This window comes from Hyaena hyaena, unplaced genomic scaffold (genome assembly GCF_003009895.1).
Source record: "Hyaena hyaena isolate Hyena2069 unplaced genomic scaffold, ASM300989v1 scaffold_29, whole genome shotgun sequence".
Classification (NCBI taxonomy): Eukaryota; Metazoa; Chordata; class Mammalia; order Carnivora; family Hyaenidae; genus Hyaena; species Hyaena hyaena.
This window is the reverse complement of record NW_024080661.1, coordinates 1,231,815-1,243,886: the sequence shown is the minus strand read 5'-3', so window position 1 is coordinate 1,243,886 and position 12,072 is coordinate 1,231,815. Positions and strand designations below refer to the sequence as shown.

The window sequence follows — 12,072 nt, the reverse complement described above, 5'->3', positions numbered from 1 at the left end:
GCTGACAGCCTCACTTTATCAGTGGAGAAACAGGCCCAGAGAAGGAAAGTAACTTGCTCAAGGTCACACAGCAAGTGAAATGTTGGGACAAGAAGCCAAGTTTCTGGCCCTTCTCTGTGTGGTCTCTCCAAAACCCGGTGGCTCTGAACCAACAGCCTCTTGCCACATGAGCTTCCTCTGCGCTGGGCCCACATTTCCACCATCAGTACCCTTGCCCACCCTCCTTCTCAGCAGGGACCCAAGCCTTTCTCAGCTACATACAAGGACCGTTAATGTCAAGAAGGCGGTCCCTGACGCTGTGCCTGATGTAGCACACCTCAGAGCTGAAGCAGCCCCAACCACAGCATCTCCCTGGCCAACCTCGTGCCACTGCCCTGTCCCATTTAAAGGACACCTACGTCATTGAGGCATAAAGCTCTGTCTTCCCAATTCTGTCAAGAGGCTGGACTGCAAATTACCCACTTCCCCAACTCCAGGAAAGGTTTGGGTGCCTGAGGAGAAAGGAGGGGCATGGAAAATTGCATGCTGAAAAATGGATCTTTTATAATATGAGAGATTCAAGGTAGACCTCAGAAAGGACTTCCAGGTAGGAGAGATGATCACGGAGAACGGTGTAGGGGAGAGGAGTGTGCAAATAGGAGCCCCCCACTATCCAGAGCCAGAGCAACTAATGACCAAAGTCCACAAGGACAGCACAGCACGAATGACAGGAGGACCCTGAGGGCTGGGGGCTGGGGGAGCAGCGAGTCGCTTCTTGGTGGCCCCAGGACTGTTCTCCAGGATCCAAACAGGGAGAGGAAGGCTGCTAGCAGGCCAGGCTGCTACAGAGCTTCCTGTGGGAGAGATGCTAGGTCTCCACCATCCCCCTGACTGCTCCCACCCAGCCCCCAAAACTGACTCAGAACCCAACCTGGGTCAGGTTGGGGACGGGGGTGGGGGGAGGTGGGGCAGGGAAGAGAAAGAGGAGGCTAAGCTGGGGCAGGAGGCACCCCAGGCTCCCATCTCATCAGAATTCATCCTCCTTCACTGTGGCCAGGGGTCCTTACGACTCCCCCACTGTCCTGTTTGGGGCCAGAGCCACTGCTCTATGTAGCCCCCTCTGCTGGGGTCCCTCCAGTGTCCTTCCAGGAGGAAAGAATTGGGGGTATCAATGTCTGCCGCCTTTACTCTCACACATCCTGTGTGTTTAAAGAAAGTGAGTGGGACCCTGTCCACCTGCCACAGCCCACAGAGCCCCTGGCCCCCCGCGGACAGTCCCCCCACCTCACCAGCAGCCCGACAGCACCAGCCCGGGGGTACTTGCCCGTGCCCACGCCTGCCTGCCTGCCCCCTCCCCTCCTGCAGCGCCCCCCACCCCCACCCCCGACCAACTCCGGCCAGTCCTACCTGCTCCGGGCGGGGGGCTCAGCGCCCGGGCAGCCTCCCTGAGCACCAGCACCAGGAGCCAGAGCTCTGCCCGCATGGTGGGTGCCAGGACCCGCCCCCGGCCCGCTGCGGCCCGGGCCCCGGCGAGGGAGGGGCCGGGCTTGGGCGGCTCGGTCCCCGGGGCTGGCGGGCGGAGGAGTGGGTGGCGAGCAGGCGGCGGAGCGCGGGGCCCGGCGGAGCGGCGCGGGCGCGGGCGCGGGCGCGGGCGGGCAGCGAGCAAGCGGAGCGGCGGCCTCCCGGAGCGCGGGAGCGGAGGGGGCGGGGCGGGGGGGCGCGGCGCCTCCTGAGCGCTCCCCCAGTCTTCCCCGGTCCTCCCAGCCCTCCCGGAGCACTCCCACGGCGGGGGCAGGGGGGTGTTGGGGGGGTGGCTGGGGGCGGAGTAGGGGACGGGGCGGGGGACCCCGGGCTGGGAGAAGCCCTGGAGAGCATCTGCGGACTCCCACCTCGCACCTTAGCTCCTGCCCCCCTTCCCCTCCTCCACTCCCGTGGGAAAGCCGGGGAGACCAAACCCTGGTGGGAGGTGCACACCCCAGGAAGGGACAGGCCGCCCCTTTTCTGGAACGATGGACTCCTGCCATACCGACCCCCCAAGCTCTACCAGGCTTCCCGACTTTCTGGGCTGTTCCTCGGAGTTCTGTGGGTTTCTGATGCCCATCCCCACCCCAGGAATCTCCCTTTGTAGCAGAGGCCCCCCCAGCTTCTCTCACCAGCACAGGCCCGAATTTCACCCACTCCCACCCCCATGGCTCCCCCTCCCCCTTCACTCCCCATTTCCAGCACCGTCTTGCCCACCAGCCCAGCAGACGGGGAGGGGGGTGGGGGTGGAAGCGCCTGGTTCACCCCTACTTTAAAAGAGCCTGCACCCCCCCCCTCACCCCCCACAGGAGGTAGCCGAGGCCACCCTTCTCTCTGGGGCCCCAAGCCTGCTCAGGGTCCCAATCAATCTTCAAAGCCAGCCCCATAGCAAGAAGACGTCTCATCCCACCTGCCAGACTTATGACAGACTCTGGGGACAGATCACCGTTTTTTTTCTTCCAGGACAGAATAAAAATACCTGCAATTTAGGAGATTTAATAGCGGGGAATCAGGTCAGGACACGGAGGTGTCTCATCCCTCCCCTGACCTACTTTGTGCGATGCCAAGGAGCTGGAGCACTGGGGGGTGGGCGAGTGAGGGGTAAGGGGCTTCTGGTTTCTGCCGTGGCCTAGGGACTGGACACTCGCCGACCGGTAGGGTATGGACGCTGAGTGCCCTTGGGGGAATTCCCCAGAAGAGGGATACGCCTGGGGACAGGAGAAGGAACAGCGTGGGCTGGAAGTGGGGGGTTCCCTGACACTGAGGCCAGATAAGGGACCTGAGAAGGAAACGAGAACGAAAGGCCCCCTAATCTCTCGGAATCCCAGTTCCTCCTTCTTCTGGATTCAGGGTCCCAGAAACAACCTCCTCCAGCCCTGAATTCTTTAACCCCTTACAATGGGAAAAGGTAAGTAAGACCTGTCTATAAGTTCTTCTCGTTGTCTAATTCAAAATCCCAATTTTGCCTCCTCTCAAATGGGAATAGGCCTCCGCCTCCAGCTGCGGCTTCTTGCTGCCCTCTTGTGGCCACGCGGCGAGCCGCGGTCTGTCTTCAAGGTTTCTTTTAAGGGCTCAGGCTGAAAACAGCAGCTTGGAAAAAATTAGAAGCGAGCGAAGGGAATTTTTTTAATGTAAGCCTCAGGATCTTGAGTGCACATCAGAATCACCTGGAGGGCTTATTAAAATACAAATTTCTGGAAGCCACCCCCAAGTTTCTAATTCAAGAAATCGAAAATCTGCGTTTCCAGCACCCTCCCAGGTGGTGGTGCTGGTCCGGGGACCACATTTTAAGAATCATAGCTTGAGAATTCCCGCTTTTTGCGCTCTCTCGTCTTTCTTGCACCGATTGTCGTCTTCCCAGAAGAAGGATGGCAAAGGAAATGTCAGCATAAAATTGTGGAAGGGGGGAGCGTAAGGATTTAAATAAAATCGGAGAGGTTCACAAGAACCCTGTGGTGCATGAAAACAGACGCCAAGGGGGCACCCGGATTTGAACCGGGGACCTCTTGATCTGCAGTCAAATGCTCTACCACTGAGCTATACCCCCTCTGCTGGTGTCTTGGCGCGGTAGTCTCTTAGTGCTACTGCTGCGCAGGCGCTTTGATGAGTTTGCGAAAAGAAGTGGGATCCGAAAAGTTGTGCAGGATGTCGATCTCAAAAGATTACTCTCCTGGACGCAAAACTTGCTTCCCGAAACTCTGAGCTAAGGATTTCTACTGACAGTGTAAGAAAAATGCAGTTTGGGAATGTGGGAGGGGAAATCCCTCGAGATCGTTCGAGAGCCTTCGATTCGGGGACATTCTCTTGCTCGGGGTTCCCCGTTTCCTGCCCCGTACAGCTCCTTTACTGCTTCTCTTTCCGTCCCGCCCGCTCAGGCGCGCTTCTCTGGGCCTTCCTTGCCCAGCCCAAGTCTGGCCCTTAGATACTCGGCCTCCCTCCCCGGGAAGAGCCGTCGGGTCACTGGCCAGGCGGACCTGCGGTTACGCCCGTCTCAGCCCTAGCACTACCGAGGGGGCCGTCGGTACCGTCCACCTAGGCTTAAGCTAGAGCTCCTTGCCCTCGCACTGCATCCCGCTAGTCGGCACACGCGAGCTGAGTGAGTGAATCTGCGGGGCCGGGACTGCCTCGTCGCCTGCCTGCAAAAGGAGGTAGTAGGGCCCCGCGTTGCGTCCCTTCTTCCTCGCTAGGGCACTTTGAGAGGTGGACTGCAGAACAAAGAAAACACGAAAAGCCAGGTATGGAGAGGGGGCACCCGGATTTGAACCGGGGACCTCTTGATCTGCAGTCAAATGCTCTACCACTGAGCTATACCCCCAACACGCCATCACTGTCTTGTTAGAATAAATTTCTGTAGTATAAGGAAGTATTAAATTATGCTGCTAAGTGCTCTGCCAAAACGATCTAATGGAAAGAGCAGAGAATCTGAATGGGGATGGCTAGGATTGCTTAGTTCTTCCTTCATAATCACACCTCAGGAAAACCACAGGGTTAAGGAATCCTGGGCTGTCTATAACTGTCCAGACTGCCCCAAGATGTCCACTGCTTGACTTGGGAAGGAAAGAGGCACACGGACTCCAGGAGCATCCCAGACTTTGTGGGGCAAGAGCACTGCTCCTTGTACACAGATTGACAGCCTGGGTTTCCATCCTGTCTCCAGCTCTACCTAGATGGGACTCCTGGGCTTTTCTAATCCCTAAGGGCCACTGCTCCCCTCCCTCATGAGTCAGCATCAAGTCACCCTCACCCCCTAGACCCAGGTACAGCCGAAAGCTCCCAGTCCTGGCAAGCCACGTGTCAGTTACCTGGCAGAGGGTGGTAGAGCCCACGACCAAAGAGCCAGCCAGTCCTCTGGACAGATGGACCTTAAGGCACCATCCCTCCATTTCCAAGGAAGATTTCCCCCTACCTGATAGCCCTGTACAAAAACCAAAAGCCAGTTTGAAGCACAGGTAGAAGGAGCTAGCAGAAATAAGAGGTGGGCAGTTTTCACTGGCATTTATTACACTTTTGTAAAAATTCTAAAGCCATGTGGGAAAAAATCATTACAAAAGATGGTCAAGATGAGCACCCTGTAGGAATCGGGGAAATTTGGGAGGAGTGGGATTCACATTGGAAGGGCTGGGAATGAAGGGCGTACGATGAGATGGCTGAACGCTCAAAAGCTGTGGTCAGAGCCAGCATCTCAGAGGAAACAGAGAGGCCTGGGAGGAGTGGAACTCCCCGCCATGCAAGGGACTATCCCTGTCTGGGGTGTCCCGCCCTCCTCCCTCTCCCTTCCCACCAGTGTTTGGCTTTGGTGTCCTTCCCCAGAGCCTGCCCCTTCACCTCTCTGGAATCTCCTTTGCTCAAAGGTGGCTGAGGGAGAGCTGGGATAGGAGCCAGGGGCGAGGGGCGGGGTTCTAAGAAATAAAGAGCAATTCCAGGGGTCTCTTACTTTGGCCCCCATTTCTTTTTTCAAAGAGGTTGCAGGCGGAGGGGACTGGGCTCCACATTCTAGTCCCTCAACATGTCCAACAGCTTGCCTGGTGAGTCCAAGGACACCTACTTCCATGGAGTGAAGGACACCTACTTCCATGCAGCTTTTCTGCTGTCCTGTCTGCAGCAATTCAGGGCGTTTCGGCTAGCTCACACGGTTGAGGGGACTGTGACAATCTCACTTCACTGTCCAAAGCTGACCCAGCTCCCATCAGAGAATCGTAGAAAAGTAATAGTCACTTGGGTTTTCTACCCACGTAGTCCAAGCAAATGGCCGCAGACTGGGACATCAGTTGGCAGTGGTTTGGGACTTCATCCACTGGAGCCCCTCGGGCAGCCTGCAAGGAGGGTGGAACAGGGCAACGATCAGCATATCCTGCGAGGATGACGGGCTCTGAGCCCCCCGCCCCTACCAGAGCTGATTGAGGGGACAACCAATGTCCCATCCAATCTCTCAATCAACGAGTATAAATGGACTGAGTACCTCAGGTGCCATGCTAGGGGTTGGGGTTACTGGTGAAGAAACCAGACGTGCCCTCTGGAGTCTACAGTCTCGCAGAGGAGATGGTTGTGAGTTGGGGGAGGAGGGTGGCCAGGACACTATCAGAAATGTGTGGCTTCATGGGGTGCCTGGGTAGCTCAGTCAGTTAAGTGTCCGACTCTGGTTCAGGTCATCATCTCGCTGTTAGTGGATTCGAGCCCCACGTCAGGCTCTGTGCCGACTGCTAGCTCAGAGCCTGGAGACTGTCCTTGGATTCTGTGTCTCTCTCTGACACTCCCCTGCTCTCTCTCTCTCTCTCTCTCTCTCTCAAAAATAAAACATTACAAAAATTTAAAAAGGAAAAAAAAGAAATGTGTGGTTCCTTGGGCGACCTGCCTCAAGTCTCCAGGTACCTGGGTCCCCAGCCTGCTGTGATCCCACTTGAGAGAGAAAAGAGAATTTTCCAGGCCTGACTGTGACCTAGCTCCTTTACATCCTTCATGATTTACTCAGCAGCTACTTTCTCAGTGGCCCTTCCTTGGCACCTTATCTAAAATGCAACATTTGCCCACATACTTTCAATCTCCTTTGCCTACCTGATCTTTTGCCAGCACTTAACACTTTCTATCTCACTATATATTTTTCTTATTTTTATTATGTATTGTCTGCCCCCTCCCACGAGGGCGGGGGCTTTTGTGGTTTGTTTGCTGCTGTTTCTCTGATGCCTAGAAAAGTGCCTGGCACAAACCCAGAGCTCGATAAATGTTGAATGTTGATGCCACTCACTCTCGCCGGGAACTCACAGAGGGAGTAGGTATAATCACCCTCCTCTTTACAGATAAGAAAACTCAAGGTCAGAAAGACTCAGCAACTTCTGCCTGGAAGGCTTCCCCCCAGGTATTCCCACGGCTTTGGCTGTCGCAGCCCAAAGGTCATGTCCTAATCGAGGGTGTCCCTGACCACCAGAGCTCAATCAGACCCAACCCGGCCCCATCTATCGCTGTTAATCCAATTTCACTTTATTCAAAGCACCTCTCTGTACCTAAGATGTCTGTGCTCGGGCGGAGTGTCGTCTCTCTTTCAGAATCAGCCTGAAAAGAGGCGCTCTGCCCTGCTCACTGCTCACCCACTGCCTCTCAACTGTGGGTGGGTGCTCGACTGACTTGGCCCAGGAGCCAAGCGTGAGCCAGACCCTGACAGGAGAGAAACAAGAGAAGGTTCTGATGGTCAGCTGTCTGTTGGTTGAGCCGGACCCTGGAAGTACAGGTGGGGGGCGGCCACTAACCCTTCCCCAGTGAGGGCACAGCAGCCTTGTATGTGCCACGGGTGGTCTTTGATGGCACTGAGAGTGAGGAATTGAGAGATCTCCACGGTGGTCATGGAGTCCTTCATATCCTGCTTGTTGGCAAAGATGAGAACGGAAGCATCTCGCAGAGCCTGTGGACAGAGGAGCCGGGCGCCAGTCAGCCTGTGGGAGACGCAATGCCCAGGTGGGACACGGATAGGGCAGCCACATCAAATGGAAGCAGCCACATCCATTGACACCGACAGCATCTGGAATGCCTCCCAAGCGCCTCAGAGGATCCCTGCAGTCCCATGAGGAAATAATTTGGTGATCCTCTCCATTTCATACTTGGGAAAACTGAGGATAAGAAAGGTGAAGTGACCTGTTGGGGGTGGGGGTGGGGGGATGTCCCACAATGAAAGAGAAGTGAGGTCAGGACCTCAACGAGCAACTCTGGCTTCTGTGACCCAGTCGTGCTGAGGGCATTAGTGCTCTTCAGGCTGCTGGGGTAGAGGCTCTCAGAGACTGGGGGATCAGGAATGAAGCTCAGAGAGGCTAAGTGAGTAGGCTGAAGTCACACAGCTAGTACACTGGGCTCTCTCCCAACCTCAGGGGCCTTACCTCATGGGCCAGCATTCTGTATAGCTCCTCCCGAGTGGTCAGCAGCCGATCCCGGTCCGTGCTGTCAATCACAAGGATGATGAACTGGCCGGAGGAGGGGAACGGTGAGTGGCGGGCTTTCCCTCTCATGAACAGGTCTCCTGCCCCCTGCGCTCCCAGACTGGCCTCTGCACCTCCCTGATGTAAGCCCCACAGAGAACTGGTCTGGTCTCAAGCTCTCCCTGCTCTGGTTCCATTTTAACTCCCTTTTCCATCCGGGCAGTGGGGGGACACGGCACGACCTCCGTATGCCAGGGGCGGTGCCAAGCCCTGCACATTCACGACTCCAGGGGGGTCCCCCGTGCAACTGGAAACATGATGATCCCCATTTATAAATAAGGAGACGCATTCAGCTGCTTGGCCGCTCTCGCTCTACGACATACAGCTGGTGAGCGGCAGTGCTGGAGGCCACAGTCTGTCTCTGCCTGGCCCCCTCCAGGAAGGAAACCACCGAATTCTACTGCTGCCAGAGGAAGAAAGTAAGGCCGCTGGAGACCAGGGGCCCACCCCATGCAGCGCCTCATACAGAAAGCTGCCAGCAAGCAGACAGAGCTGCCAAGAAGTATTCAAAAATGTTAACGGAACACTGTGCCGCATTATTTGTTGGTTATTATTTAAATTTCACAATTGGGGGAAGTCATTATTACAGTCTCCACCTCACAGAGTGGGGGAAGCAAGGCTCAGAGAGGCTAAGTGACTGGCGCACATCACACAGCCACCTCGACGGCCCCTTCCAGCCCCAACACTCTCCTCACCTCAGTGTTGGAGTAGTACGTGTTCCAGGTAGAGCGCAGCGCCTCCTGTCCCCCTATGTCCCACATGAGGAAGTGTGTCTTTCGCAGAACAATCTCCTCCACATTGCTACCGATGGTGGGAGATGTGTGGACCACCTCGTTCATCAGGCTGGGGAGGGAGGAGAGGACATCAAGGGCTCGGCCCATTCTGTTCCCTCTGCTCCCAAGTCTGGCTGAATCAAGCTCAGAACAGCTCAGCCCGGGTTGACCAAGCCTCTGGGCACAGGGGAGTGCAGGCAGGAGCAGACCAAGTCTTGCCCCTGGCGCAGACCCGAGAGATGGGAATCTAATTAGAGCAGCGTCCCCAAACTTTAATATGCGGTTGAATCGCCTGGGAATCTCGTGAAAATGCAGATTCTGATCCGATGAGTCTAGGCAGGGGCCCAGTGTTTTGCATTTCTAACAAGCTCCCAGTTGGTCTGCTGGTCTGTGGACCACTCTTTGAGTAGCAAGGTATTGGGAAAAGGAGACAGATAAAGTGAAGGCCATCAGAGAGGTGCTTTAACATAGAAAACACGGTTTTATATAGGAAGTGAAAAGCTTACTTTTCTCCGTATGCGCGTGTACTGTTTGATTTTCTCTTTTCTTCTGGTTTAAAATGATCATTTACACACACTACTTTTTCAGGAGAAAATCTTTCTAAGTAAATACTCCGGAGTCTCCAAAGGGGAGAGATGCCCTCCGGAGCCTGCATATTGGGAAAAGCTCCGATGGATAATTACTCAGCACTCATGTCCGCCTCAGCTGGATCGGGAGCCACGGAGCTCAGCCAGACTCCAAGCCGGCCCTCCCCTTTGGGTGTGAAGAAGGGGACAAAGTTGGGAGGCAAAGGTGCTGTGCCCGAGTTAGAAAGGAGGGACCGGCCGCTAGGGGGAGCGAAGCGCAGGGAGGCGGGAAGAGAAGTCCGCCTCTGACAGTTTCAGGGCTGCAACCCGGTCTGGTAGGTTCAGAGGGGTGTATGGCGGGGAGCACCGGGTTGCCCATACCGGGCAGGATTCGAATCCCAGGCGAGGGGCCACAGATCTGAAGGGTCACTGTACCAGGAAGGTTCCACCAGCGTCCGCTCTCCCCACTCTTCCTCGCTACAGGAAAGAACCGGGAACCCAGGGAAGGGCTCCTTGGTGATTGCTGATTGGTCCAAATGTCTGTCAGTCTAGTGGAAAGATCCAACCCCTCCCCACCTCTTTCCATCAGAGGGTCACTTACAGCTGGTAGAGAATGGTGGTCTTTCCCGCATTGTCCAGTCCCACGATGATAACCTTGTGCTCTGGAGTCATCCAGGGGGAAGGACAAGGTCAGGGCCAGACTCCAATAACCAAGGGACTGTGTTCCCCGCCGGGCTTCCCCAGACGGAGACGGAGCGGGCCGGGAGACTTCTGCCCACGGTACCACTTCTGCTCCCCTCCCCCCCCCCCCCCCCCCCCACAAAACCAACCGGACAGGTTTGCTTCCCACCCAGTCCCGGACACCCGCGCCACTCCCAGACAGTGGAGAGGAGAGCTGAGCGCCACCTCCTTCGCTCCGTATTTCCAGAGATATGGTCGTCCGAAAGGTCAGGGGCCCCCTGGGCTTGCCAAGAGAAAGGGTCTGGGGAAAGAGCCGAGCGCGAAGTCACCATCGCAGGAAACCGGCGGCGGCTTTTAGCCAGGATGAAGGAGGCTTGCCCAGCCCTGCGACCTGGGGTGCACCTTAGCGCACGACCCTCGAAGAGCGGGGTGGGGGAGGGGGCAGGCGAGATCGCGGAATCTGCAAGAAGTGCCCACGCAGGACCTCGGAGCCCAAGGTCCCCCAGAGCATCCTCCCCGACCCCAGACTGGGGGAGCCCCAGTTGGGAGCCGGATCAAAGCGGTCGCTTGAATGCACTGTGCGCCCTTTACCCTGGTTCCCGAAGGTGCTCATCAGTTTGGCGATCAGTAGTCCCATGGCGGTTCCAGGCCGGAGAGGGGCCAAGACTCAGCGACCTTTGGGGACCTGGGTCGAGCCAGGGTGCTTGCAGCCCCGCCCCCCGGGGGGGGGCAAGTTTTGCCTATGAGTTCAGGAAGTCCCACGAGTCACCTGAGGGGCCAGGGAATCCCCTGGGACGCCAGCCCCGGGCTATGTATATCATGATGGTGAGGAACAAGCTACTTGTCTAGAGCCCTAGAGGTCAAGGAAAACAGGGTCCAGACTCCACATCCTCCCCTTTGTCCTGAGAAGACTCCAGAGGTTCTCTGGGTGAACTGCTCCCCCACTGCATCTCAAGGATGCTTACCACAGCGACCCACTACCAGGCCCCAACTCTCCCTTCTCCAAGTGCCATGTCTGGGGCACTAGACTGAGGCAAAACCCTACTTGCTGCACCTGCCAGCTATGAGGATCAGAGGGCTCACTGATCCTCTCTGAGATGGGAGAATATTCCAACTCTCAACACATCTCTCTCTAGTGGTTTCACTAGTGTGGGTCTGTCTTGTGATTCCCTCAGGGAAGGGCAGGGTCTCCAGAGTCCCTTGGTGATAGGCAACTTCTAGAAATAAATCAGTACCGCTTCTATGATTCATTGGCAAACTGACTGCTCAGGCACAGCTCCCAGGTCCGGAGGGATGGAGGGGGGTTGGACATCTGAAGATAGGGATGGAGCATAGAGAGAGAGCTCACAGCCAGAGACCGTATAAAGGGGCACCAGATACTAAGAGCTAGCAGAGAGACCCTGGGCCAAGAGGGAGCCAGGCTAGAGAAGAAGAGGAAGGAGGAGACTTTTATTGTTATGTATGTCCTTCTTTCCTTAAACTGTGAAAAACCAGAAAACAAAAAGAGAAGTGAGGAAGGCAAACCAACCCAGGCTGAGGGGAGCAGTTAGTTGAGGTCAGTTACCACACAGGAGAATCGACTCCTGTGCCACGGCCACTGCCCATTAGTGCTCCCCTTTGCTAGGGGAACAGCCTCTAACGCATCTCCTCTCCTCTGCCTCCCTCTGCCTCAGCATAGCCCTATTCACCTTCGTAAAGCACAGTTCAGATGATTCCCTGTTGCCCACTGGCTTCAGATCAGTCTCCTCACCCGACATTCAAGAACCTCCGTGAACAGCCCTCACCTGCCTTTGCAGGTGATCTCCTGTGTCCTGCATCTGCTGGTCGTTGCCCGCTATGCCCAGCCCCTTCCAACTCAGCTTTTGCTTCTGTGTTTCCTCCACCTGAACACTTTCACCCTCCTAGAAAGGTAGACTTCTAAAACCTATTAGCCAATCCGTGGTTTGGTTCTCCAGACAAATGGGGCTTCTCTTTAGCCTGAGATTGTAGACTGGCCGATTTTTGTGCCAATCAACTGTGAGACCTAGAGGGTGGGGTTCATGTCTCGTCCACCTGTGTTCTCCCCACTCCCTGCCTGGTCCCATGCCTGGC

The 12,072-nt window shown here is 56.1% G+C and overlaps 2 protein-coding genes and 2 non-coding genes across 6 annotated transcripts in view; all 4 read right to left on the bottom strand.

The window, feature by feature from the left end:
* PLXDC1 (plexin domain containing 1) overlaps positions 1-1,611 on the bottom strand; it is a 62,708-nt gene extending 61,097 nt beyond the window's left edge. Inside the window, exon 1 of one of the 2 annotated variants that reach the window (XM_039227953.1) lies at positions 1,387-1,611. In XM_039227953.1, coding sequence (XP_039083884.1) covers positions 1,387-1,462 — 76 coding nt within the window. In that variant the 5' untranslated portion in view covers positions 1,463-1,611. Of the gene's footprint in view, positions 1-398; positions 451-1,386 lie in introns of those variants that run through there. The other variant, XM_039227954.1, reaches the window with a different exon arrangement.
* A 1,864-nt stretch (positions 1,612-3,475) lies between these two features.
* Positions 3,476-3,547, bottom strand: TRNAC-GCA. Its single transcript has one exon. It is a non-coding gene; the product is annotated as a tRNA-Cys (tRNA).
* A 696-nt stretch (positions 3,548-4,243) lies between these two features.
* Positions 4,244-4,315, bottom strand: TRNAC-GCA. Its single transcript has one exon. It is a non-coding gene; the product is annotated as a tRNA-Cys (tRNA).
* Positions 4,316-5,028: 713 nt separating this feature from the next.
* On the bottom strand, positions 5,029-10,657 carry ARL5C (ADP ribosylation factor like GTPase 5C). Of its 2 annotated transcripts, XM_039227881.1 has the most exons (7): positions 10,573-10,657; positions 9,902-9,962; positions 9,682-9,777; positions 8,657-8,804; positions 7,863-7,946; positions 7,242-7,393; positions 5,029-5,813 (listed from the first exon to the last, which is right to left on the bottom strand). In XM_039227881.1, exons 1-7 carry the CDS (start codon positions 10,616-10,618, stop codon positions 5,765-5,767), a joined length of 636 nt encoding a protein of 211 aa, XP_039083812.1. In that variant the 5' UTR covers positions 10,619-10,657; the 3' UTR covers positions 5,029-5,764. The 2 variants fall into 2 exon arrangements, with proteins under 2 accessions (XP_039083812.1, XP_039083813.1); XM_039227882.1 differs by lacking the exon at positions 9,682-9,777.
* Between the last annotated feature and the right edge of the window lie 1,415 nt (positions 10,658-12,072).